General features: G+C 41.6%; 1 protein-coding gene across 1 annotated transcript in view; it reads left to right on the plus strand.

The window, feature by feature from the left end:
- Positions 1–19,638, plus strand: part of bbs9 (Bardet-Biedl syndrome 9) — a 168,496-nt gene extending 148,858 nt beyond the window's left edge. Inside the window, exon 22 of the mRNA XM_054621257.1 lies at positions 19,065–19,638. Coding sequence (XP_054477232.1) covers positions 19,065–19,432 — 368 coding nt within the window. The 3' untranslated portion in view covers positions 19,433–19,638. The remainder of the gene's footprint in view (positions 1–19,064) is intronic.
- Positions 19,639–20,749: the final 1,111 nt, after the last annotated feature.

A 20,749-nucleotide genomic window follows, 5' to 3' on the forward strand; every position in this document is an offset into this window, starting at 1 on the left:
GACTTTAAAGGAGTGTGTGTGTGATAAGTTGTGTTATGAGACTGTTATCTGTTGTGTTTAACACCTCCTTCCTCCTCTTTTCTCTCCTCACAGCGGTTAAAATATCACTGCAGGGTTCCTGAGGAAACTCTGGGTGAACTCTGAGGTTATTTATGTCTCCACCTTTACAAACTCACACAAAAACCACTCGTTTTGATAACGGTGTACAGGCCGTATGCTCACAGGGCTGACGTTGTCTCATACATACTGGGAGCTGGTAGAAATTTGTCATTTATGAATTACCTTTTAATGAAAAAGTATTTTTTTCCTGGATTACGTTTTATTTTGATGGACCACAAATAAGTTTCAAATGAGTTCACAGAAGTCAGCGTAGGGAGGAGGTCATGGTGGTTTATGGGTAAATAAAAATTCTGTTACAAATTTTTAGACAAATTTAGACAAAACCAGGTACTTTTTCTGCATTTTGATTAAATTTCTTTGTCATTTTTAGCCAAACCATGTTGTGTTTTTACTAAAAACAAAACCAAGTAGTTCTAGAGCGCTTTTTGTATTTTTGTTTGTTTATACGTCTGTACGGTGATTCTGAGTTATATAAGAAGTGGACGTAGCCATCGTGACTTCAACCATTGTCGTTTTGAAGCCTCAAGTTTGGCGATTTTGCGGTCTCCATGTTGATTTTTTTCACAACCAATGAACAAGAAGTTACCATATTTGGACTGAGGAGGAGGGACGTAGAGCAGCGTATACGTCTTTTGTAGAGACCTGTCAATCACAGTAAGCCCCGCCCTAAAGCATCCCCTGCTTTATGGTCTGTTTGACTCTAAATGGAGCATCATTTACTAAATGAACATCATGCTGTATTGAAGAAGACTTGAAACTAGAGATTGAGACCATAAACTCATGTTTACAATGTTTACTGAGGGAATAAATCAATTAAGAGTTAGTCAATATGTATGCGAAGAGGCAAAAATTGAAGCTGTAAATTAAGACTAAAGCTTATATCAGTTCTATATCAGATCTAATGTACTGGACACCAGAGTCATAACAACTAAAACAATGTCCCCGTCTAAATACTAGAATGTTAACAAACCTTTGAACATGAATCAGTGTGAGAGCAGCCACACATCATGTTGACAGTCAGTATTTGTTAAGATTTTTTCCCACCGTTCCACACACTTCCTGTTTCCTGTTTAGCTCTTATAACCTTATCGCAAACTGTAAATTTAGGACTGTGTGTGTGTGTGTGTGTGTGTGACTGTGTGAGACTTGTGTGTATTTTGGTTTTGTCACTCACTTGATTAGATTAGCCAAGGTCAGATAAATTAGTCAAACAATGAGCTCACCGTCACAAACAGCCTCCGTGTGATCTTCTGTCGGCTGTGAACTCACGTTTACTGTACGTGTGTGTGTGTGTGTGTGTGTGTGTGTGTGTGTGTGTGTGTGTGTGTGTGTGTGTGTGTGTGTGTGTGTGTGTGTGTGTGTGTGTGTGTGTGTGATGATAGGATGCACCACTCTCTGATGATGGTGGTGATGATGATGATGGTGAGTATCCTCAGCCACAGAGGGGCCTGGCTGACACGTCCCTCTATAATTAGACTGCAGCGACCACAACACAAACACACACCCTGGATACGTGACGGAATATCACGTTAAATATAACTACAAAAATGATGTATTTGCAGGACCACATGTAATACAAGTGTGTATTATTTCAAGTCTGATGATGCAAGTCTGAATCTGTGTTGCACTTTCATTTTTTAATGTCAATTTTTGAAGGTTCTTTTTGTTTTTTTGTTGCATTTTTGCTTTTATCGGCTGTTCGTCAACGCTGATTTATTCATCATAATTTGCGTACTTCAGTAACCACCCTAACCAAATCTACGATTTGCTTTACCTAACTCAGTATTTCATGATCGTTTTCTGAACTAAACTAAGTATTTTGTTGCCTAAACCTAACTTAAGTTGTTTCCTGTAAAGACTGTATGCATGTAACGATTGGAAATTTCATTTGTTTTGCTGATTTTCGTAGGAAAACGAGGAAAAAATGAGGAATAACTTTTCATTAAGCTATCTTACAAACCTTTATATGAAGATATATTGAAGTATGTATATGTAGAAAAAACATTTGAGAATCTTAAAGGTACTATGGTTTGTTTAAAATATGGTTGGCAGTGAAGTGTGTGTGTTTTATAGTGAAATGCATAAATAAAACATGCAATAAGCCTGTTATGATCCATCAACAAGTCATTCTACTCAACACTTGATATGTTGGTGTGGACATGTGACAAAGGTCTCACATCTGGAATCAAACCGGTGATGTCACAGTTACGTTAGCATAACCATTTGACGCTTGTCATGCATTTAATTGATTGAAACTGAAATTCCTGCACATTATTTTCAGTTAGTTTCAAACAACTTCTGAAAGCCCACCAACAAATAACTAGCTTGAGTGAGTATTTTCAATTAACAGGAATATTTCTGGCTCAAGTTAAGCCGGATCAAAAACAAACAACAATACAGAAATGTTAGAAACAAGAACAGAAGACACATGAAATGACAAAAATACAAAAACAAGAATAACGGCAGGGCTATCTCAAATACACATAAAGCTTCCAAGTAAAGAAAACAACTCGTTTGAACATATTTTCCATGTAGTTCAAATGGATCCTGTTTGGAGGATGTTAGCTTTTTTTTAGCTTAATCATTAATAGCGTCCTTTTATTTACAAATATAAACAATGAAGTGTTTTCTGTGACTTTACATGAACTTCGTATATTATGTAAAATGGTACGATTTTGTGTAACAGCAATATAAGTGTGAGTTTTCCAGGTGTGTGTGTTTGCACCTGGATTCAGAGATGCATACTTTGGTACTTGTGTATTTTCTCTGCAGGTGTATGCATGCGCCAATATGACTGTGTGCTGTTTTCTGTTAAGGTTGGTCTGTTTAGTTTGTACGTGTGTGTGTGTGTGTGTGTGTGTGTGTGTGTGTGTGTGTGTGTGTGTGTGTGTGTGTGTGTGTGTGTGTGTGTGTGTGTGTGTGTGGAATGCAGACTGCCACTAGAGGCTAGATTTACTGGCGGAAGCACACTGCCAAGAACAGGAGTGGTCAGATTAATCACTTGTCTGTGTGTGTGTGTGTGTGTGTGTGTGTGTGTGTGTGTGTGTGTGTGTGTGTGTGTGTGTGTGTGTGTGTGTGTGTGTGTGTGTGTGTGTGTGTGTGTGTTTGTGTGGACACACTGGTTAGAGTCGTGGTGGAGGTTTAAAAACAGTATTGAATAAGCATCTTGTTTTTTGGGTAAATTTTGTAGGTTTAAAGACCTAAATCAAAAAATAAATAACATTTTGCTTCTGTTTTATCGCTCTGCAGTTTATTCATGAATGTTTCACAGTCAAATCACAACTGTATAGTAAATGGAAACTTGACTTATTGGTAAAGAAAGCTGATTTAAACATTGTATATTTATTCTACCTGGTTGTTTTTGTCCATTTGATTTGCTTTGTCCTCTAGTTTCAGGTTCAATGTGTGAATGTCCTGCACTTCTACATTATTTCTCTCAAACGTATTGGTTTAATTTAAAGTAACAAGCATAATATTTATTTATGAGTGTGGAAGATGGATTTTGAAGAAGAAAAAAAACTACAGAAACTGAAATTTGAGCAGAAAGTTGAACTGGAAAGTCACAAAGTCCAACGTGTAGAAGTCAACGTGTGTGTGGTATGTGGGTGTGGCGGCTTTGACTGCGTGTGTGAACCCAAAGAAATGAGCACATACTGTAGTTATCCATCCACCATGTGTGTGTGTGTTTTTTTGCTGATGAGCAGCTTATTTTGCTGGATCACACACAAACACACACTCTGATTCCACCCACAGTCACACCTGTGGTAACAGGAAATTTGATGGATTTGCCAAAGATGTGGAGATAGTAAACTCTCCGTCTGACCTCCTCTCTCTCTCTCTCTCTCTCTCTCTCTCTCTCTTTATGCAAAAGAATGGACAGGAGAGGTTGTTAAAAAGTAAACTCTTAGGTGTGATGACTTTTCTTTACTTGTGTCTTAAAATGGTTAAAGTTTCATTCAAATTTTAGTGAATTGCGGCTAAATTTATCTGTGAATTTTGGGCATGTTTGCATCAAATCCCTTTATCTAAGATTACCCAAGAATACATGACATTAATACTTAGTTTATGGAGCATTTCTGATACATCACTGCACTTTATTGTAATGTTTATTGTAGTTTTAACATTCAGGTTGTGTGATAACAATATAATTGTCGTTATTAGCCATACTGTCAATCTTACTCATTAGTAATGTGTGCCTTTGTTTCAAGTGTTCCCAGGATACTTGTATTGTGTTGCATTAGCAGCTATACTTACGAAAAACAAGCAATGTGGATTTATTTATTACTTAACATGAGTACTTCAGTAACGACACTTCTGTAGTTATTTTAACCCAAACAACGATCGAAACTTAACTAAGTAATGTTGTTGCCAAAACCTAACTCAGTTGTTTCCTGTGAAGATGGATATTTATTTTGAAGAGATTGTTTGCATGTAAAGAGCAGAAAAAGACATGTTTTGCTGGACTTTTGTGGGGAAAACCAGGCGGCAACCTCCGGTTCTCTCTACTGTCCATCAGGGGGCGACTCCTCTGGTTGTATTTGGTGACGTAACAATGAGTACGTCCAGTTCTTATATACGGTCTATGAGGAAAATGCAGTAAAAATGAGGAGTAACTTTTTGCAAGACATGTTACAAACGGTTGTTTGAGGAAACGCTGAGTATGTGTTGGTGTCTTTTTGGCTGACCGTACTGACCACAGTGTGTCTTCTTCTCTTATATCTCCACCTCATGTTATAACACTGAGATCCTAGGAGCATTGTCAGATTGACCTTTGACCTTCGTCTCCACTGTTCTTCATATTGCTGCAGAAGCTCAAACGTGTGTCGTTGTAATTAGCTGTAATCTACTGTAGTACTTTCTGTTGTCTCTGCTTGTGTTTACAGTCGGCCTCGGTCCTCACAGCGGTGGCCGTGTTGTTCGGCTGTGATTACAGGACTGCTGCAACAAGTTACGCACAACTGAGAGTTTACTAGTGCGGGCGAGAGAGCAAGACAGCAGGAGGGAGAGAGAGAGAGAGAAGGGGGAGGGAACTCAAAATGAAGCGTGAAAGTAAAGAGGGAGCTGAGTTGCTGTGTGATTATACAGCAGAGGATGTTTACTACCTGTGTATGTGTGTGTATGTGTGTGTTTGTGTGTGTTTAAATGTGTGCGTGACCTCCCTAACACCCCGTCTCCACGGCGATGGGCACGCCGTCACAGTGTTACAACTTCAATTAGAGGCTTAAAACAGCAATCTGATTGGTTGCGTGGCTACATTTAATTGGTAGATCAATAACATATGTGGTGTGTTGTGCGTGTGTGTGTTTGTGTGTGTGTTTAAGGCGTGTGTCATTAAAATAACTGAGTCATTTTTAAATTATATTTATCATCACTTGAAGGCTGTTTGTTGAATTAATTTGGTGTGTTTGTGAAAAGATTAGTTTCCAGGCACAACTTTCCCTCCAGTTAATTCAGTGGAATGAAGTGTGTTTGCAGTGAATTTGGTGTGAATGTGTGTGTGTGTGTGTGTGTGTGTGTGTGTGTGTGTGTGTGTGTGTGTGTGTGTGTGTGTGTGTGTGTGTGTGTGTGTGTGTGTGTGTGTGTATGTGTGTATGTGTGTGTAGTTAAACCAATGATAGGGTAAATCTGTTAGACATTTCCTTGGCAACCTTAATACCACACACAAACGCACACAAACTGCCAGTGTGAGGGATCGGTGGACACGTCACACAACTAAACACTGCCAGTCTGTGTTTTTCAGGGAATATTTATTATGTTTTATTGGGCTATTTAGAAAAGAAAACATACTGGAAAATTATTTCTGTGTCATATTTTAAGACAGAGCTCGTTTGCAAAGTTCTGTTGTCAACATCTGCACTGAAAAGACTAAATAAAGTGTTGGTTACATTTGATTTTATGTTTCCATCATTTAATCATATTTTCCTACTAGTTTCCAGGAAATAACTGTCCTTTTCTAATCAATAGACATTCAATAAATTCCAAAAGCTAGCTGTAACTAAAGAGCGTCTTCTAGGAAGAAATACCAGAGAAAGAGGTGAAGGAAAGCAGTTTTTCACTTTTTTGAAATACATAGATGTTGATGGAGGACGCCCCCTCCCAAGAATAAAGTCTCTTTGTTTTTACCGAGGGGGTTTTCAGAAATATTCATTCATGTCTTCCTCTGCTGCTGCCGGGTTGTTGTTTTTTTCGTCGGTGATGTGGTGAAGTGAAATGTATCTTTGGCAGAGGTGGTGAAGAGGAGGAGGAGGAGGAGGAGGAATGATGGCTGACCACAGGAAAGCTAACACACACACAGCCAGACAAACACACAGCCAGGGCTAACAGGTGTACACTTATTGAGAAAGATGTGAGAAATAGAAATGAGGAAAGTGGGACAGATGAGAACTTCTAATGGAAGGAAAGAATAATGGAGAGCGTAGCAGTTTGATGGGAGAGAGGAGACGTTGCTCACGAGGAGAATCGCTTTGAGCGCCACACTTTTCATTTTCTTTTCTTGTTTCTAAACATGACCTTAAAATGCAAATAAAACAGTCTTTCACCAGGAGACCTCTGTCCATGTCCCGTGTAGAACAAGAATTCAACGCTGATTTACTTGTTTGGTAACTTGCGTTCTTAAGTACATTACTCATTAGTAATGTGTGCATTTGTTTAAAGTGTTCCCAAGAAACTTATATTGTGTTGCATTAGTAGCTATACTTATGAAAAACAAGCAGCTAATGTCGATTTATTTATGACTTAACTTGCGTTCTTCTGTACATCACTCCCATAGTTATTTCAACCCAAAACACGATCTTTTCCTAAACCTTAATAAGTAGTTTTGTTGCCTAAACCTAACAAATTGTTTCCTCCAAGTCTATCTTTGTGAGGACGGTATGAGGTTCCCACTTTTAGACTATTACTACATTTTTGGAAACTGAGGATATTTTGAACTTCAAAGGCCTGTTTGAGGCTTCAGATTTGGTTTTGAGGTTGACGTTAGAAGAAGGGTTAGGTTAGGTAAAGGACGAGGAGATGTAGTGTGTCAACAAGTATAGAAAGACAACTATGCATGTGTGTTTCAGAGCGAGCCTCGGTAGCGTTTCATTTGCAGGTACTTGGTTTGGTTTTGTGTACTCGTTGTGTGTATAAACACTGTGGCGTCCCTCAGCTCCTCAGGGGTCTTGCTGCTGGGTTTGGAGGTTGGCTGGGTGGAGGGGGGGGGATGTGTGGAGGGTTTCCCCCAGCAGGGTGCTCTGTCTGCGGCCTGCCCACCCGGGTGTTGCCCCCTTCCTTCCTCCCTCCGCTCCGTATGAGCGACAAGGAAAACACTCGGCGCCCTGAAATACGGAAAAAAGGTCCTGAAATATCGGCAAATATTGTTATAATTGGCTTCTCGCTCCGCCGAGGTCGCGGCCCTGCTGGTGCTGCTCTTTTCATTTCACATCTCACATGTTTCACTGACGCAGAGAGCTACAGCAGGACGAGCTGTACATTCTACATCTGTGAGGTTAAGTTGAACAAATACAGCGGTCCATCATTAAATATTGTCTGAAACCAGAAGGAAGTGGTGATTTTTGACTTTTTCACCTAATTGATTCAGAGCGCTCTCTAATGCTGCGTTCAACATCATCCAGAGCCACGCGTCGGTTGGTTTACTACAGCTGTATGAACCCAAAATAAAAGAAAATCTGGGATTTAATTGCATAAAACAGATGCCTACAGAACTACAGAATGATGATTATTTGTAAAAAAAAAGTCTTTATTCATACCTTGATAGGTCAATCCGCAAGACAATAAGCAAATAACTTTTTAAACACTTGTTTTCTGAATGGAGTTTGGATCAATCGGTGTTAGCTTATGCTAACACTGTAGCTGCTCCATCAACACTCAATTACTGTCATATAGGCGTAAATATGGCAGCGTCGTTATTGTTTGTACCATGTGGTTTATACACAAACATTTAAACACATAGTTCCGTCTGCTTCTACTAACATAGGCACTCGCGAAATCACGAAAATGTCTCACTCGAGTTGAAATATATTGATCAAATAATCTATGAGCAGTAATCTTTCCTTAAGATCTCATACAAACCGTGGTATGAGGATACGTTGAAGGTTTGGTCAGCTCCATAATCTTGTTTAAAACAATGGGACAAATTTAAGATATTTGGGTAAATCTCTTGTTCGTGGTTGGACAGAATTGTATATTTGAGAATTTTAGATAACTTTTCATCAATCAAAGACATTTGCATCAAGTGTCTATTCAGAATCCAAACTTAGAAACAATGCCAACATCCATTTTATTGATAAAATAATCGAATCACTACTTCTATTTCATGAGGAGAATGGTGTGAACACAGTATTAGACGCAGGTTGTGAGATGACTGCAGCTACCATTACATTACATTACATTACATTACATTACAGTCATGTAGCAGACGCTTTTATCCAAAGCGACTTACAGGAAGTGTATTCAACATAGGTATTCAAGAGAACTACTAGTCACCAGAAGTCATAAGTGCATCTCCTTTCTTAAACAAGCATCTTAAAGCATAAACCAGAGCAAAAGTATAGTGCAGAGGCAGATTACTACGAAAACAATAATTGCAACAGACTAATACGAATATAATAAGTGCTACAAACTACTACGAATAGGATAAGTGCAGCAAACGAATACGAATTCAATAAGTGCAGCGAACTGATACGAATACAGTAAGTGCAACAACTAATGTGAATGCAATAAGTGCTACGAGGTCATCATATGTACTGTCAGACGAAATAAATGTTTCTACCAGCAGAGATGTTTTATTCTGAGGGATCTATCACTTTGATATATATGGCAGTATTAGCTTGATATTTATTGGATTTTTCTAGCAATATGTTTAAGTACATTGCTTTTTTTTTTAGCACAGTGGCAGAAAGACTGACACACACACACACACACACACACACACACACACACACACACACACATGTGTCAGCTATTTAAAGACTCAAACCTGTGAGCTTCTGGTTTACAGAGCGGACAATTTCTCCGACCACATCATATTATATTTAATTTTTCTGGGCAGCAAGAGAAGCTCGTGTTTCATCCTCCCTCTGTGTTCGCAGCGGGAGCATGTTTGTGTGTGTGTGGGTGTGTGTGTGTGTGTGTGTGTTTGTTTGTGTTTGTGTGTGTGTGTGTGTGTGTGTGTGTGTGTGTGTGTGTGTGTGTGTGTGTGTGTGTGTGTGTGTGTGTGTGTGTGTGTGTGTGTGTTGTTTGTTTGTGTTTGTTTGTGTGTGTGTGTGTGTGTTGAGATGCTGGCAGACCGTTTGTGACCCAGCCAGACTGAAAATCCAGCCGATTGTATTTTTAACAAAAGCATACTGGGCATTTTTGTAGGGTGTGTGATGCAGAGGGATTTCTGTGTGTGGGTGTGTGTGTGTGTGTGTGTGGTTTGTTTGTGTGTGTGTGTGTGTGTGTGTGTGTGTGTGTGTGTGTGTGTGTGTGTGTGTGTGTGTGTGTGTGTGTGTGTGTGTGTGTGTGTTGTGTGTGTGTGTGTTTGTGTGTGTTGTAAATGTCCTCTCTGATGTGGTGGGCTGTATTTAAGGCAGAGTGTAGAGAGCGCTGAGGAAGCCGTGTAAGTGTGTGTGTTGTGTGTGTGTGTGTGTGTGTGTGTGTGTGTGTGTGTGTGTGTGTGTGTGTGTGTGTGTGTGTGTGTTGTTTGCGTGTGCGTTTGTTTGAGTGCGTGTGTGAGCCGGGAGTGTTTTTATTTTATGTCACCACCAGACCTGGAACGATTCATGTCCTTTTGTATCGAGCCAAAACTTCGGTTCCACTCGGAACCAGCCACTGTATATTTTTCTGTACATTATGCATGTGTGTGTGTGTGTGTGTGTGTGTGTGTGTGTGTGTGTGTGTGTGTGTGTGTTGGTTGCAGGGTGTGTGTGTGTAGCTTAGCTGAGCAGGGAGAAAATATCTTGGCCAACCGCGGGAATGAACACACCCACTTTACCACACCCAGAGAGAGAGAGAGAGGTCTCACTCAACCTCTCTCTCTCTCTTTATATCTTTGTCTCTCGTTGCTTTTCTCTCCTTTATTGTCTCATTTTAAATGTCTCAATTACCACCCTTCTGTCTGTATTCTTATTTAATTCATCCTGTAGCTGCACGCATCTTAACTGTATTTTTTTCTTTCCTATCCTCTCCTCTTTTCATCCCAGAGATCTTGTTTGAATCCATCTCCAGATCAATGAAAAACCTGATTTGGCTAATTTCCAAAGCTAACGCATCTAATGTCAGATTCTTTATCTCTGCGATGGACAATGTGTTCTGGTGGCACCAGCACTGGGGCTATGGGCAAAAAAGACAACACCAGTATGATCCAGTGAAGGTGATATTGATACCAATAAAGTCACACTGGCTAGCTGATCGCTGCCACACTGCACAGCGCTCAAACAGCGGTCACACTTTTAGCACCTTTAGCTTCTAGCTCTGTTATCTGCTAACCGCCCGCTCAGACGTCTTCATGTTCAAAGCCATGTGCAGGCAGGAGATCCTGGCTGTAGATGCTTTTGTAGTGGAACCATCACATGTCGCTTTAAATCAAAGAGGCTCGCTGTGATTGGCTGCGGGCAAAACCGTACAAAAAGTCACAAAGAAAATGATTGCAGGAAACATTTGACTGGAAATGACAAATGACATGTTGTCTTACCACCTTTAAAGGAAGGAAGGAAAGCGTTGTTTGACGTCCTGAATGTCCAAAAACAAGACGACCTGGAAACCCTTCCATCATAGAGAGGGACGAGACGTGATAATCATTCAAAAGGACGTTTTTTGGACAGTCTTTGCGATATTTTGTAACAGTCGTCGCTGTGTGAAGAGTGAAAAAAGAGAACTTGAAGGAGAAGTTCAACTCCTGCCTTCTCTCACACCTCCACACACCTGGACAAACACGGCATAGAACACTATGGTGTGGTTGTGGCGTTGTCGGTTGTGGAAGTTACAGTAATCCTTGGTTACAGAAGACTGACTGAATCTTTGAATATAGTTGTTTATAAATTGAGAATTAATCCTTATTATGTAAAAATAAAGGTTTTAATAGATTGTTGGGTTTGTTTGTGTATTCTGTGCTCTCTAAAGTCTTCTCTCCTCTCTCTGTTTGAGAAACGTTTCCACGGTTGGCGAGGATGTTACCCATCATCGCTGAGACGCAGACGGCAGTAATAACCAGTGTGTGTGTGTGTGTGTGTGTGTGTGTGTGTGTGTGTGTGTGTGTGTGTGTGTGTGTGTGTGTGTGTGTGTGTGTGTGTGTGTGTGTGTGTGTGTGAGTGCCGGTTTGGACATAAATATCTGTTTTCCCTGAAAAGACATTTTTTTTGTGCGTGTGTGAGTGTATTGCTTCATGGGTGGTGGAGCACAGGGCTCAATCTTAGCTGAGCTTTCAGTGGTCATACACACACACACACACACACACACACACACACACGCACACACACACACACGCACGCATAGACACACACACACACACACACACGCATAGACACACACACACGGCGATGGACAGGCCTGTTGTGCTTCAACAGCACATTCCACACCAAGAATAGTATTAAATACTGCCTGTCCAGCCACCGTCAAAATCTCTCACCCACTAACACACACACACACACACACACACACACACACACACACACACACACACACATATACGCACACACACACACACACATACGCATACACACACACACATACATACACACACACACACACACACACACATACATACACACACTCCTTTTGCATTATTAGATATTATTTGTAAGTCTTTTGATGATTCTTTGATGATAGTTGTTAAGGCTTGCTGACACCACAGAATAAATCTGTGCGTCTCTGCAAAATATTTGGTTCTAGAGACTTGGCAACATACTGACTATGCTAACAGGTTTAGCTAGCGAGCTAACCACTAACGTGTTAGCCGGCTGGGCTATCGCTTGTCAGTCAAAAAAGCTCAATTTGTACCATCAACTTCTGACTCTTCTGAGTTTGATTAAGTGTTTTTTTAAGTGGTGATGTTTTAAAAACGTATTTATCTCCTGGCATTTAAACGTGACTAGCTTCAAATCCACTAAACCTGCCCGACAATGACTAAAATCTAAAATCATTGCATGATAGTCTTTGGAGCAGAGCCGGGAAGATGTCGATGTGGTTGATGCTACACTATGATTGGCCAGTCCGAACTCGAGGGGCGGGACTTAGCTAAGGCTGGAATGATCGACGGCTCCAAATCGCAGCTCAAGTTCAATAAACTTGATCTCGACACACAAAATTACCGATTAAAATTTGCCTGTGCGAGCGAATCCATTGACTGATTCCATTGGCAGTGTGTGTGTGTGTGTGTGTGTGTGTGTGTGTGTGTGTGTGTGTGTGTGTGTGTGTGTGTGTGTGTGTGTGTGTGTGTGTCATTTCCCACGCTGTCGACCACACAGCTTTGTTTTTAGACTTCACATAATACTGTTGTGTCCTGTCCAACTGCCTCGTCTGGACCGCACAAACACACACACACACAAACACACACACACACCACACACACACACATATGATCTCAGTAAGCATACACGCTCACAAATACACACTCAAACAAACACACGACACCACAGATGAAATCAGTCAGTCCTTGGCAGATTCTCTTTCTCTCTCTCACACACACACTCTCACACACACACACACACACACACACACACTCACACACACACACACACACTCTGCAGAGTGGATCCTCCTGCATGCTGATTGGTCGGGATGCGGGCGATCTGTTCGGCCGCCTCTATTTTGACTACGGCTGCCTGCGGATGAATGCCGCGCCATTATCCGCCGCTAACATGTGAATCCAGGCGGAACGTGTGGTCTTTGAACACAGCGCTGATAGCGTCGCTGTCCTTATCTAATCCACACGCTGGCTTTTGTTGCTGCGGTTTTTGTTTTTGACCCATGAGGAACAAACAAGTGTTGCCCTCTAAACTCCAGAGAAAGATGAAGAGCGTTGATATGTTGGAAAGCAGTGAGGAAGAGTTGCTTTATACTGCAATAGCTGCATATATGTCCAGAATGCAAAAACACTTGTAAATACACAATAAATACGCCAAATGACTGAACAAAAAGGAGCATATAAAACCTTAAAAACAGAAATACAGCCAGAAGAAAATGTACTTTTTAACCTTTTGCTTTGGCCACAAACAGGTGGGACAATAAATGTATGAATGCAGAGACGGAAATAAATGATTTTCAGCTCCTCAAACCAAATTTATAACATTTAAATGAGCTCTACTGGAGAGGGGTAGAAGGGAGATGGTCCAGGTGGACGATGGAAAAACATCACGGTTTCAGTTATATTTTGATAATGCCATTGACTTTTACTGGACTACACCAGGCAACAATCCTTTCCAAACCTTTATGGAATACTTCATCCCCAAAATGATTATTTGTAGATAATCGCTCCACCCTGTGTTTTACTCTCATGCCTTCACGGAGAACGAAGAAATAAAACAATGGAGGAAAGTGTTGATGAATTTAAGTAAACGGGCTGCGTTTAAGAACAGCAGAACATCCGTTTACAATCTTAGCTAGGTGTGATGTGAAGTAGTGAGCATACTACTGGATAAATGAGACTTGGATTATACTGCAAGAGTTTTGTGAGAGTTTGTAAACTAATGCTTTGATATAGTTTAGTGGTTGTTACACGTGGAACCCCTTTTACTTCATTACATTGAGACTTATCTCCGTTTTTTTTCAAGAATTCAAAGTAAAACTGGGTGAGTAGATACACTAAATTATCGTTTTGTAGGTGATGTATTCCTTTAACAAAATTCTGTGAATGCCTAAATACACCCATAAAGAAGCTTAATCATGTGTGAAGTCATTAGAAGTGGATTTTGTATTTCAAGATTAGACATTTTGGCGTAAAAGACGTAACATGTGTTTTCAAGCTCCGTGCTCTTTTTAATTTTCTTCCCTGCAGCAGCTGGATGTTCACCGAGCGTAACTCATTCACTTTTCCCGTCCGCAGATCACCGGGGGGATTCGAACTGGCAACCACAAACCACAAAAATAAAAGTAATTTATAAACAGAAAGAAAAAAACGGATTCCATGACGAGAAAATAATCACATAGTTGAGGCGAAGAGTCCACAATAGACTAATAAACCATCTCTGCTCAAATTGAAACGTTATAAAATATGGAAACCCAAAGTACCTCAGTTTCACAGAAACCAAACCACACAAGGCCGTCGTGTCATTAGGCCTCACGCTGAAAAACGTGTTCCTGAAAATGAAACACCTCCTCAGTAATTTGGGGTTGGGGGGGAACAATATTATAATAGATTTATCCCCTTAAGGATCGTTTAGTGCAGTCAACGATGTGCAACGTAAGGAACTACATTACCCATGTGTTCCTGTCAGAAAGCTGATCCCGTCCAGACGTGGCTGTGGCAGAATCACATGGGATTTAAAATAAAGGCAGCAGACTGTGGTTAATCCTGAGGAACAAAAACAAAACAGCAGACGTTTCCAGGTAGCTCCGGTCCCATGTGAGAACGGTTTAACGTCACTCGGTTCCACGGTCCGCCAAGAGGAACGTGGAGAACCCGGCCTTCTGCTCTGTTTAGTCTACAGACCTCCGCTTTGTTAGTTTGTTGACGTAGCAGACTGACGAGATGTCTGACCCCCTCTGCTGTTGGATTTCCAAACAGGAGGGAAGCCGCCATCTTGTCTTACAACGTCAATGTTTATCGACCCCCAACGCCACCGATCCCCCGAGGGCCCGGCTCTCACGCTCTCTCTTTAGTTCCTGCTGAGAGTGAGGAAAGACATTTTGGAGGAGACGGTAGATTTCTCTTGGAGCTGGAATACGGTCCAGACATAAATGTGGAGGGAAAGTTTTCATGTGAATGCACGAATGCATGAATCCTACATGAGAACATCCTGTGTTGTTTCCATCAGACCACACATTCACCGGGACTAAGATCTACAGCAATTTGGCATTTTTGGACCAAACATTGAGGGTCTCCTTAAGAGGAACTCCCCGAGAACCTGATACCTTCAAGATTTTTTATCTGTTTGCATTTGGCGGCTAATAGGAACGCTCACACATCTTCAGCTTGGAGATCGGCTAGCTGACTACACGTTCACTACGATCGCTACAAGTTCTCTTCGCTTTTTTTGTTATATATGAATAAATAAACAACTCTGTTGCATGACACAATCATATAAACACAAGCAAAATAGCCGTCATGAAAGTACATGTTCTTCTTCTACGGCTCAGTTGGTGTGTTTTGAGCTACTGTGTTAGCCTCAGGCGGCAACCTCCGGATCTGAAAGATAAGCCAATAAGGAAGTGTCTTAAAGCTGCATTCTCTCTCCTGTCCACCAGGGGGCGACTCCTCTGGTTGTATAGAAGTCTATGAGAAAATGACTCTACTTCTCTCTTGATTTATTCCCTCAGTAAACATTGTAAACATGAGTTTATGGTCTCAATCTCTAGTTTCAAGTCTTCTTCAAATATAGCATGATGTTCATTTAGTAAATGATGCTCCATTTAGAGTCAAACAGACCTCTAAAGTTATATTTGGATAATTTTCACACAGAACGTGAATATTACGTGGCGTAAAAGCAACGTATTCTTTTATTGTTCCGTGAGTAAAGGCATCAACCAATCATGTTGTGTAAAAGGGACATAATCAGAATGAACTAAGGTGTCTCAGTGGTCCGAACTTTATTACTCCTTTCAACATTGACAAAGTCAGCGCAAAACCAGATCCACTCCTTCCCTTCTTACCTTTCACAATAAAAGCCCTAGACATACAGTATACACTGTAACTGTTTACCAGAGAGAACTCAAATCCAATCAGAGCATTTTGCTTAAAGGAGACTTACATCTTACAGTAGTTTTAGGCTATGCAACTGTTTCTGAGTTTATTCAGACGGACAGAAAGAAGCTGCTCTGGATCAATAGGATTCAGGTAGTTGTTTCTCTATATCAATATTTTATTGATAAAGTGGTGCAACTGTCACAAATTTGCATCGCTGCTTGTGTGAATAGTTTTGTTGCGAAAATATTCACATTTTGATGTTGTTTATTTGTCACGCCCCTAGTGTGAAAAGGCCTTTTATGGTATATTTTGAATCATCAAATAAAACCAATAAATCTATCAATATATACAAACATATGCAGGCAAACACACACACACACACACACACACACAGTCTCCTGGTATCTGTTGGCTCAGCTGCTATGTGTGTGCGTGGTGTCCAGACTGTCGCTGCAGGATTAACCCTCACACACTTCACATGGTCACTAACAGGACAGCAGACAGACACAGACGTGTTCATATCCTCAGTTTTTATCCATGAACACACACTTTCTTTTGAACACACACTCTCTTTCCCTTTCTTCACTGCGTAGATACGGACACGCCCTCAGCCAGCCGCTCTTTCATGTCTGACTGTTAAACTTCTGAGGCCACAGAGAAAGCGTTTGCATGTCAATGTGTTAAATTTGCACTTTTTACACAGCAGCTTTTTACACGATCTGCGGCCGCCCGCATGTATTTGTGTGTCTATGCTTGCAAATGTATTTTGTTCTCACTTGTTCTGTGTGAGCAGATATATCCGTTGTGTAATGTTTTAACCTCTCACTATGGTTTTTGAGGTTATGAGGCTATTTTGAGATATTCGACGAGTGCCTGCGGAAAAAAACACAATTAATTTAATGAGCCTCATCACTCACAGCATCTATTAAACTGTCTGTTGAACTGTGAAAGCATAAAATAATGGCACACCTCAAGTTGAATTTGTTCATAATATCAGTTGATGTTTGTTTTTACTTTCTCGCATGAGTGAGTAGAATCACCAGCTTTGAACACTTTTAATCATATATTTGTATTCATATAATTACTGAACTTTAACCAAATTCAATTACATTTTTTTAGTCCCAGAAATGCAGCGTTATTTATTCATCTTCAATGCAAAATCAATTTCAGGAGTGAGTTTGGTTACTTGACAAATCAAACTTTCAAAAGAATAATCAAAATGCCTAAACATCAGCTAAAAACGTTCATTTTTAAATGAAATCGCCGGCAGTGAGTTACATACCATCGTTTATGGCACCCGTCTGCCTGCCACCACACACACACACACACACACACACACACACACACACACACACACACACACACACACACACACTCTCTCTCTCTCTAGACGATGAGCCGTCTGATTAGAGCTCCTCTCTGGAGTCTGTGAACACACACTTCTACATCACAGCAGTCTGTAGTCTCCACGAACATGCAAAGACAGATACATCCACACACGTAAACACATGCAGACACTTTAAGAGGCCGCTGTTGAGCTACAGTCTCCACACACACACACACACACACACACACACACACACACACACACACACACACACACACACACACACATACACAGATACCAGGCTCTAGTCTCCAGACTCTAAACCCTCTCCGTTCTCATGGAGATAAGAAGTGTGTCTCATTGTTGGCAGACAACGGTCCCGTTATCTTCTTATCAGAGAGCCAGTCCAATCTGGAGGAGGCGGGGCTGCAGAGTGTGTGTGTGTGTGTGTGTGTGTGTGTGTGTGTGTGTGTGTGTGTGTGTGTGTGTGTGTGTGTGTGTGTGTGTGTGTGTGTGTGTGTGTGTGTGTTGACAGTGATGGGGGGGTGTACTTTGGTAAAGTGGGGGTCCTTTGTCATGCAACAGGTGCCGTTGTCGCTCAATTTGTCTCGATGCTAAAGACTTGTGGAGGGCTGGCGGTGTGTTTGCATCAGTGTGGTCGAGAACAAAAAACAGCTGACTGTTCAGACGACGGTTAATCCTCGTTCTTACTGCCGATGAACCGACTGACAATGTGACGACCCGTCTGAGGTCGTGCTTTGTTAGAACAACACGTGGCTCATTAACACTTTGATCGCAGCCCCTGTCAGTGCAGTCTGTCTGTGGGAGATCAAATCGCTGTTTCATGATCGCAAAGTTGTTGTTCGTTATTGACCGCAGTTGTCCTTTGTGATGAAAATGATCCATGAAATAGAAAACTAGAAAGGTGCAGATCTTCGTCAGGTGTTTCTGCACCAACAACCACTGCTGTAAAGTTCAATTTAATGATTACAAAACCAAAATTTTGCTACAGCGCCATAATTGAGCACCCAAATTATTATGCAGTTTTGAGTGCAGCCATATGCTAGATTAGCCACTAACACATTCTCACTCACTCACACAAATCTCATTATCTCCTGGCGTATTTAACATTTAGATAAAAGCTCAGTTTTTTTCCTGCACACGCCGAAAAAGGCTCAAATATGTTTTATCTTCTGGATATTTGCAGTTAGACAGAAGTTATGTACCGTCTGTCAGTTCTAGCAAATGTGGACCTGCAGCTCTTATTTTATTAATTTTTTTGTATCAACGAAACTGGCTAAATCTGAAAATGCAACATATTCAAAATTTCTAAACTCCAATCATCAACTAAGCAGTCATTTTTCACTCCTAAAAAACTTACTTTTTATAATTTATTTTGAGTTATTCAAAGTGAAATAATCTACAAACTTCAGTATGGACAAACAAATGTGATCTTTTTGAAAACTATGTTGTACATCTGCTCAAAAAAAGTTTTCTGTGACCTCATTTTGAGAGCCGATCACACAGTACAGAGGTTATTAAGAATCTTTGTCAAGGGAATTAATCTGACCATAAAACAGGGATTTATCTGATTTAACATTCCAGTGCAGATGCGATCTAATCACTTTTTAATGTTTGTTCATTTGTCGGACAAAAAACACAGAAAAAATGTTAATTAAAACAATTAAATTGTGACTTTTGCATCCTTTAAACATTAATATGGATTGTGTCGACAGCATACGATGGATGATGTTGAACGAGAAGCTGTGTGTATTAATGATATCTTCTCTCCTTCAGATAAAGAGAAGAAGGAGGTGTCCAGGGAGTCGTCAGAGGCCAGCGTGAAAGAAGAAGTGGGAGGCGCCGAGGAGCCCGTCAAGGAGGCGAAAAAGGAGAAAAAGGAGCCATCCAAGGAGAAGAAGGAGTCCAAGAAGGATTCGAGCAAAGAGCCCAAGGAGGAGGCGAAGAAGGAGCCCAAGAAGGAGTCATCATCATCGTCCACCTCCTCCAAGGAGAAGAAGGAGTCGTCAAAGGAGAAGAGGGAGAAGGACAAAGACAAGGAAGGGAAGGAGGCCACCAAGGAGTCAGGAGACAAGAAAGTTTCCAGGAAGTCGTCTACAAAAGTGAAAGAGAAGAAGAAGGAGCCGGAGGCTGCAGAGGGCTGACGAGGAGCGATGCAATACGATCACATGACGCACACGCACACGTAAACACGACCTCACATACATGTAAATATACACACACATGTATGTACAGTGTAAACAAGGCCACGCCACATATGTATACTCACATGTAAATACACTTCTCATGTGTCAGAAGCAAAGCGATCAGAAGCATATTTACATCGTCTAGTAATAGCTGGCACGCACGCACACACGCACACACACACACACGCACACGCACACACACACACACACACACACATGCACGCACACGCACAAACACGCACACACACATTTTTTTCTTTCTGTGTCTCTGAGCTGCTGCTGAACTACATCCACTAGTTTCAGTGTGTGTGTGTGTGTGTGTGTGCGCGCTGGTCAGCTGTGGTGAGGTCTGAGCCCGACTCTCTCCTTCCTCCTCCTCCTCCTCCTCCTCCTCCTCCTCCTCAGACATTTCCCTGACTCTCTCCTTCCTCCTCCTCCTTCCTCCTCCCTCCAGACATTTCCTCTCTCCTCCTCCTCCTCCTCCTCCTCCTCAGACATTTCCCTGACTCTCCTCCTTCCTCCTCCTCCTCCTCCTCTGACTCCTCCTCCTCCTCCCTCCTCCTCCTCAGACATTTCCCTCTCCCTTCCTCCTCCCTCCTCCTCCTCAGACATTTCGCTGACTCTCTCCTTCCTCCTCCTCCTCCTCTTCGTCTAGCCTCTCTAATCTCAGAAGCCAGGGCCCCAAACCACCACCCCCCTCGGCCCACGCACACTTCTGGGCGTGACATCAGACCCGGGCCTCGCCAGCGCCTCCTCCCGCGCCTCCTCCCCCGCCTCGCCACTAAGAATACATCGCGTCCAGCCACCATCGCTGCTTCCGGGTAATTCAAGGCCACATCCTGCAGCCTCCACCACCACCACCACCACCACCTTCTCCTCCCCCGCTTACCTCCTGCAGAACATTTTGTTATTTTTCTTCAAAATGTGGGACGCTCAAGGACATGCGGCGGCTGACGGACACATACTCGATGCGGCGGGGTCGACTGTTTTCGTACGCTGGAAACCAACGGGGAGTTTTCTTCTTACAGTTTAACACCCACAGCTTTTTCTGCTCATCTTCTAGAACATCACGAAGAGGAGGACGGATATTTAATACATCACGCAAGGAGATGTTTGTGTCGTCAGCAAAGTGTTTGATCGGGTCTTTCATCAGCAAATAAAAATGGGTTTAGAGTTTTAGTACAAACTTCATAAGGTACCAAATGACGTTTAAAGATCTGTTCATATAAATTACAGCACAGAAATGTCTTTTTTTGGCTTTTGTGGATTTCTAGC

This window comes from Anoplopoma fimbria, chromosome 20, assembly GCF_027596085.1.
Source record: "Anoplopoma fimbria isolate UVic2021 breed Golden Eagle Sablefish chromosome 20, Afim_UVic_2022, whole genome shotgun sequence".
In the NCBI taxonomy this organism is placed as follows: Eukaryota; Metazoa; Chordata; class Actinopteri; order Perciformes; family Anoplopomatidae; genus Anoplopoma; species Anoplopoma fimbria.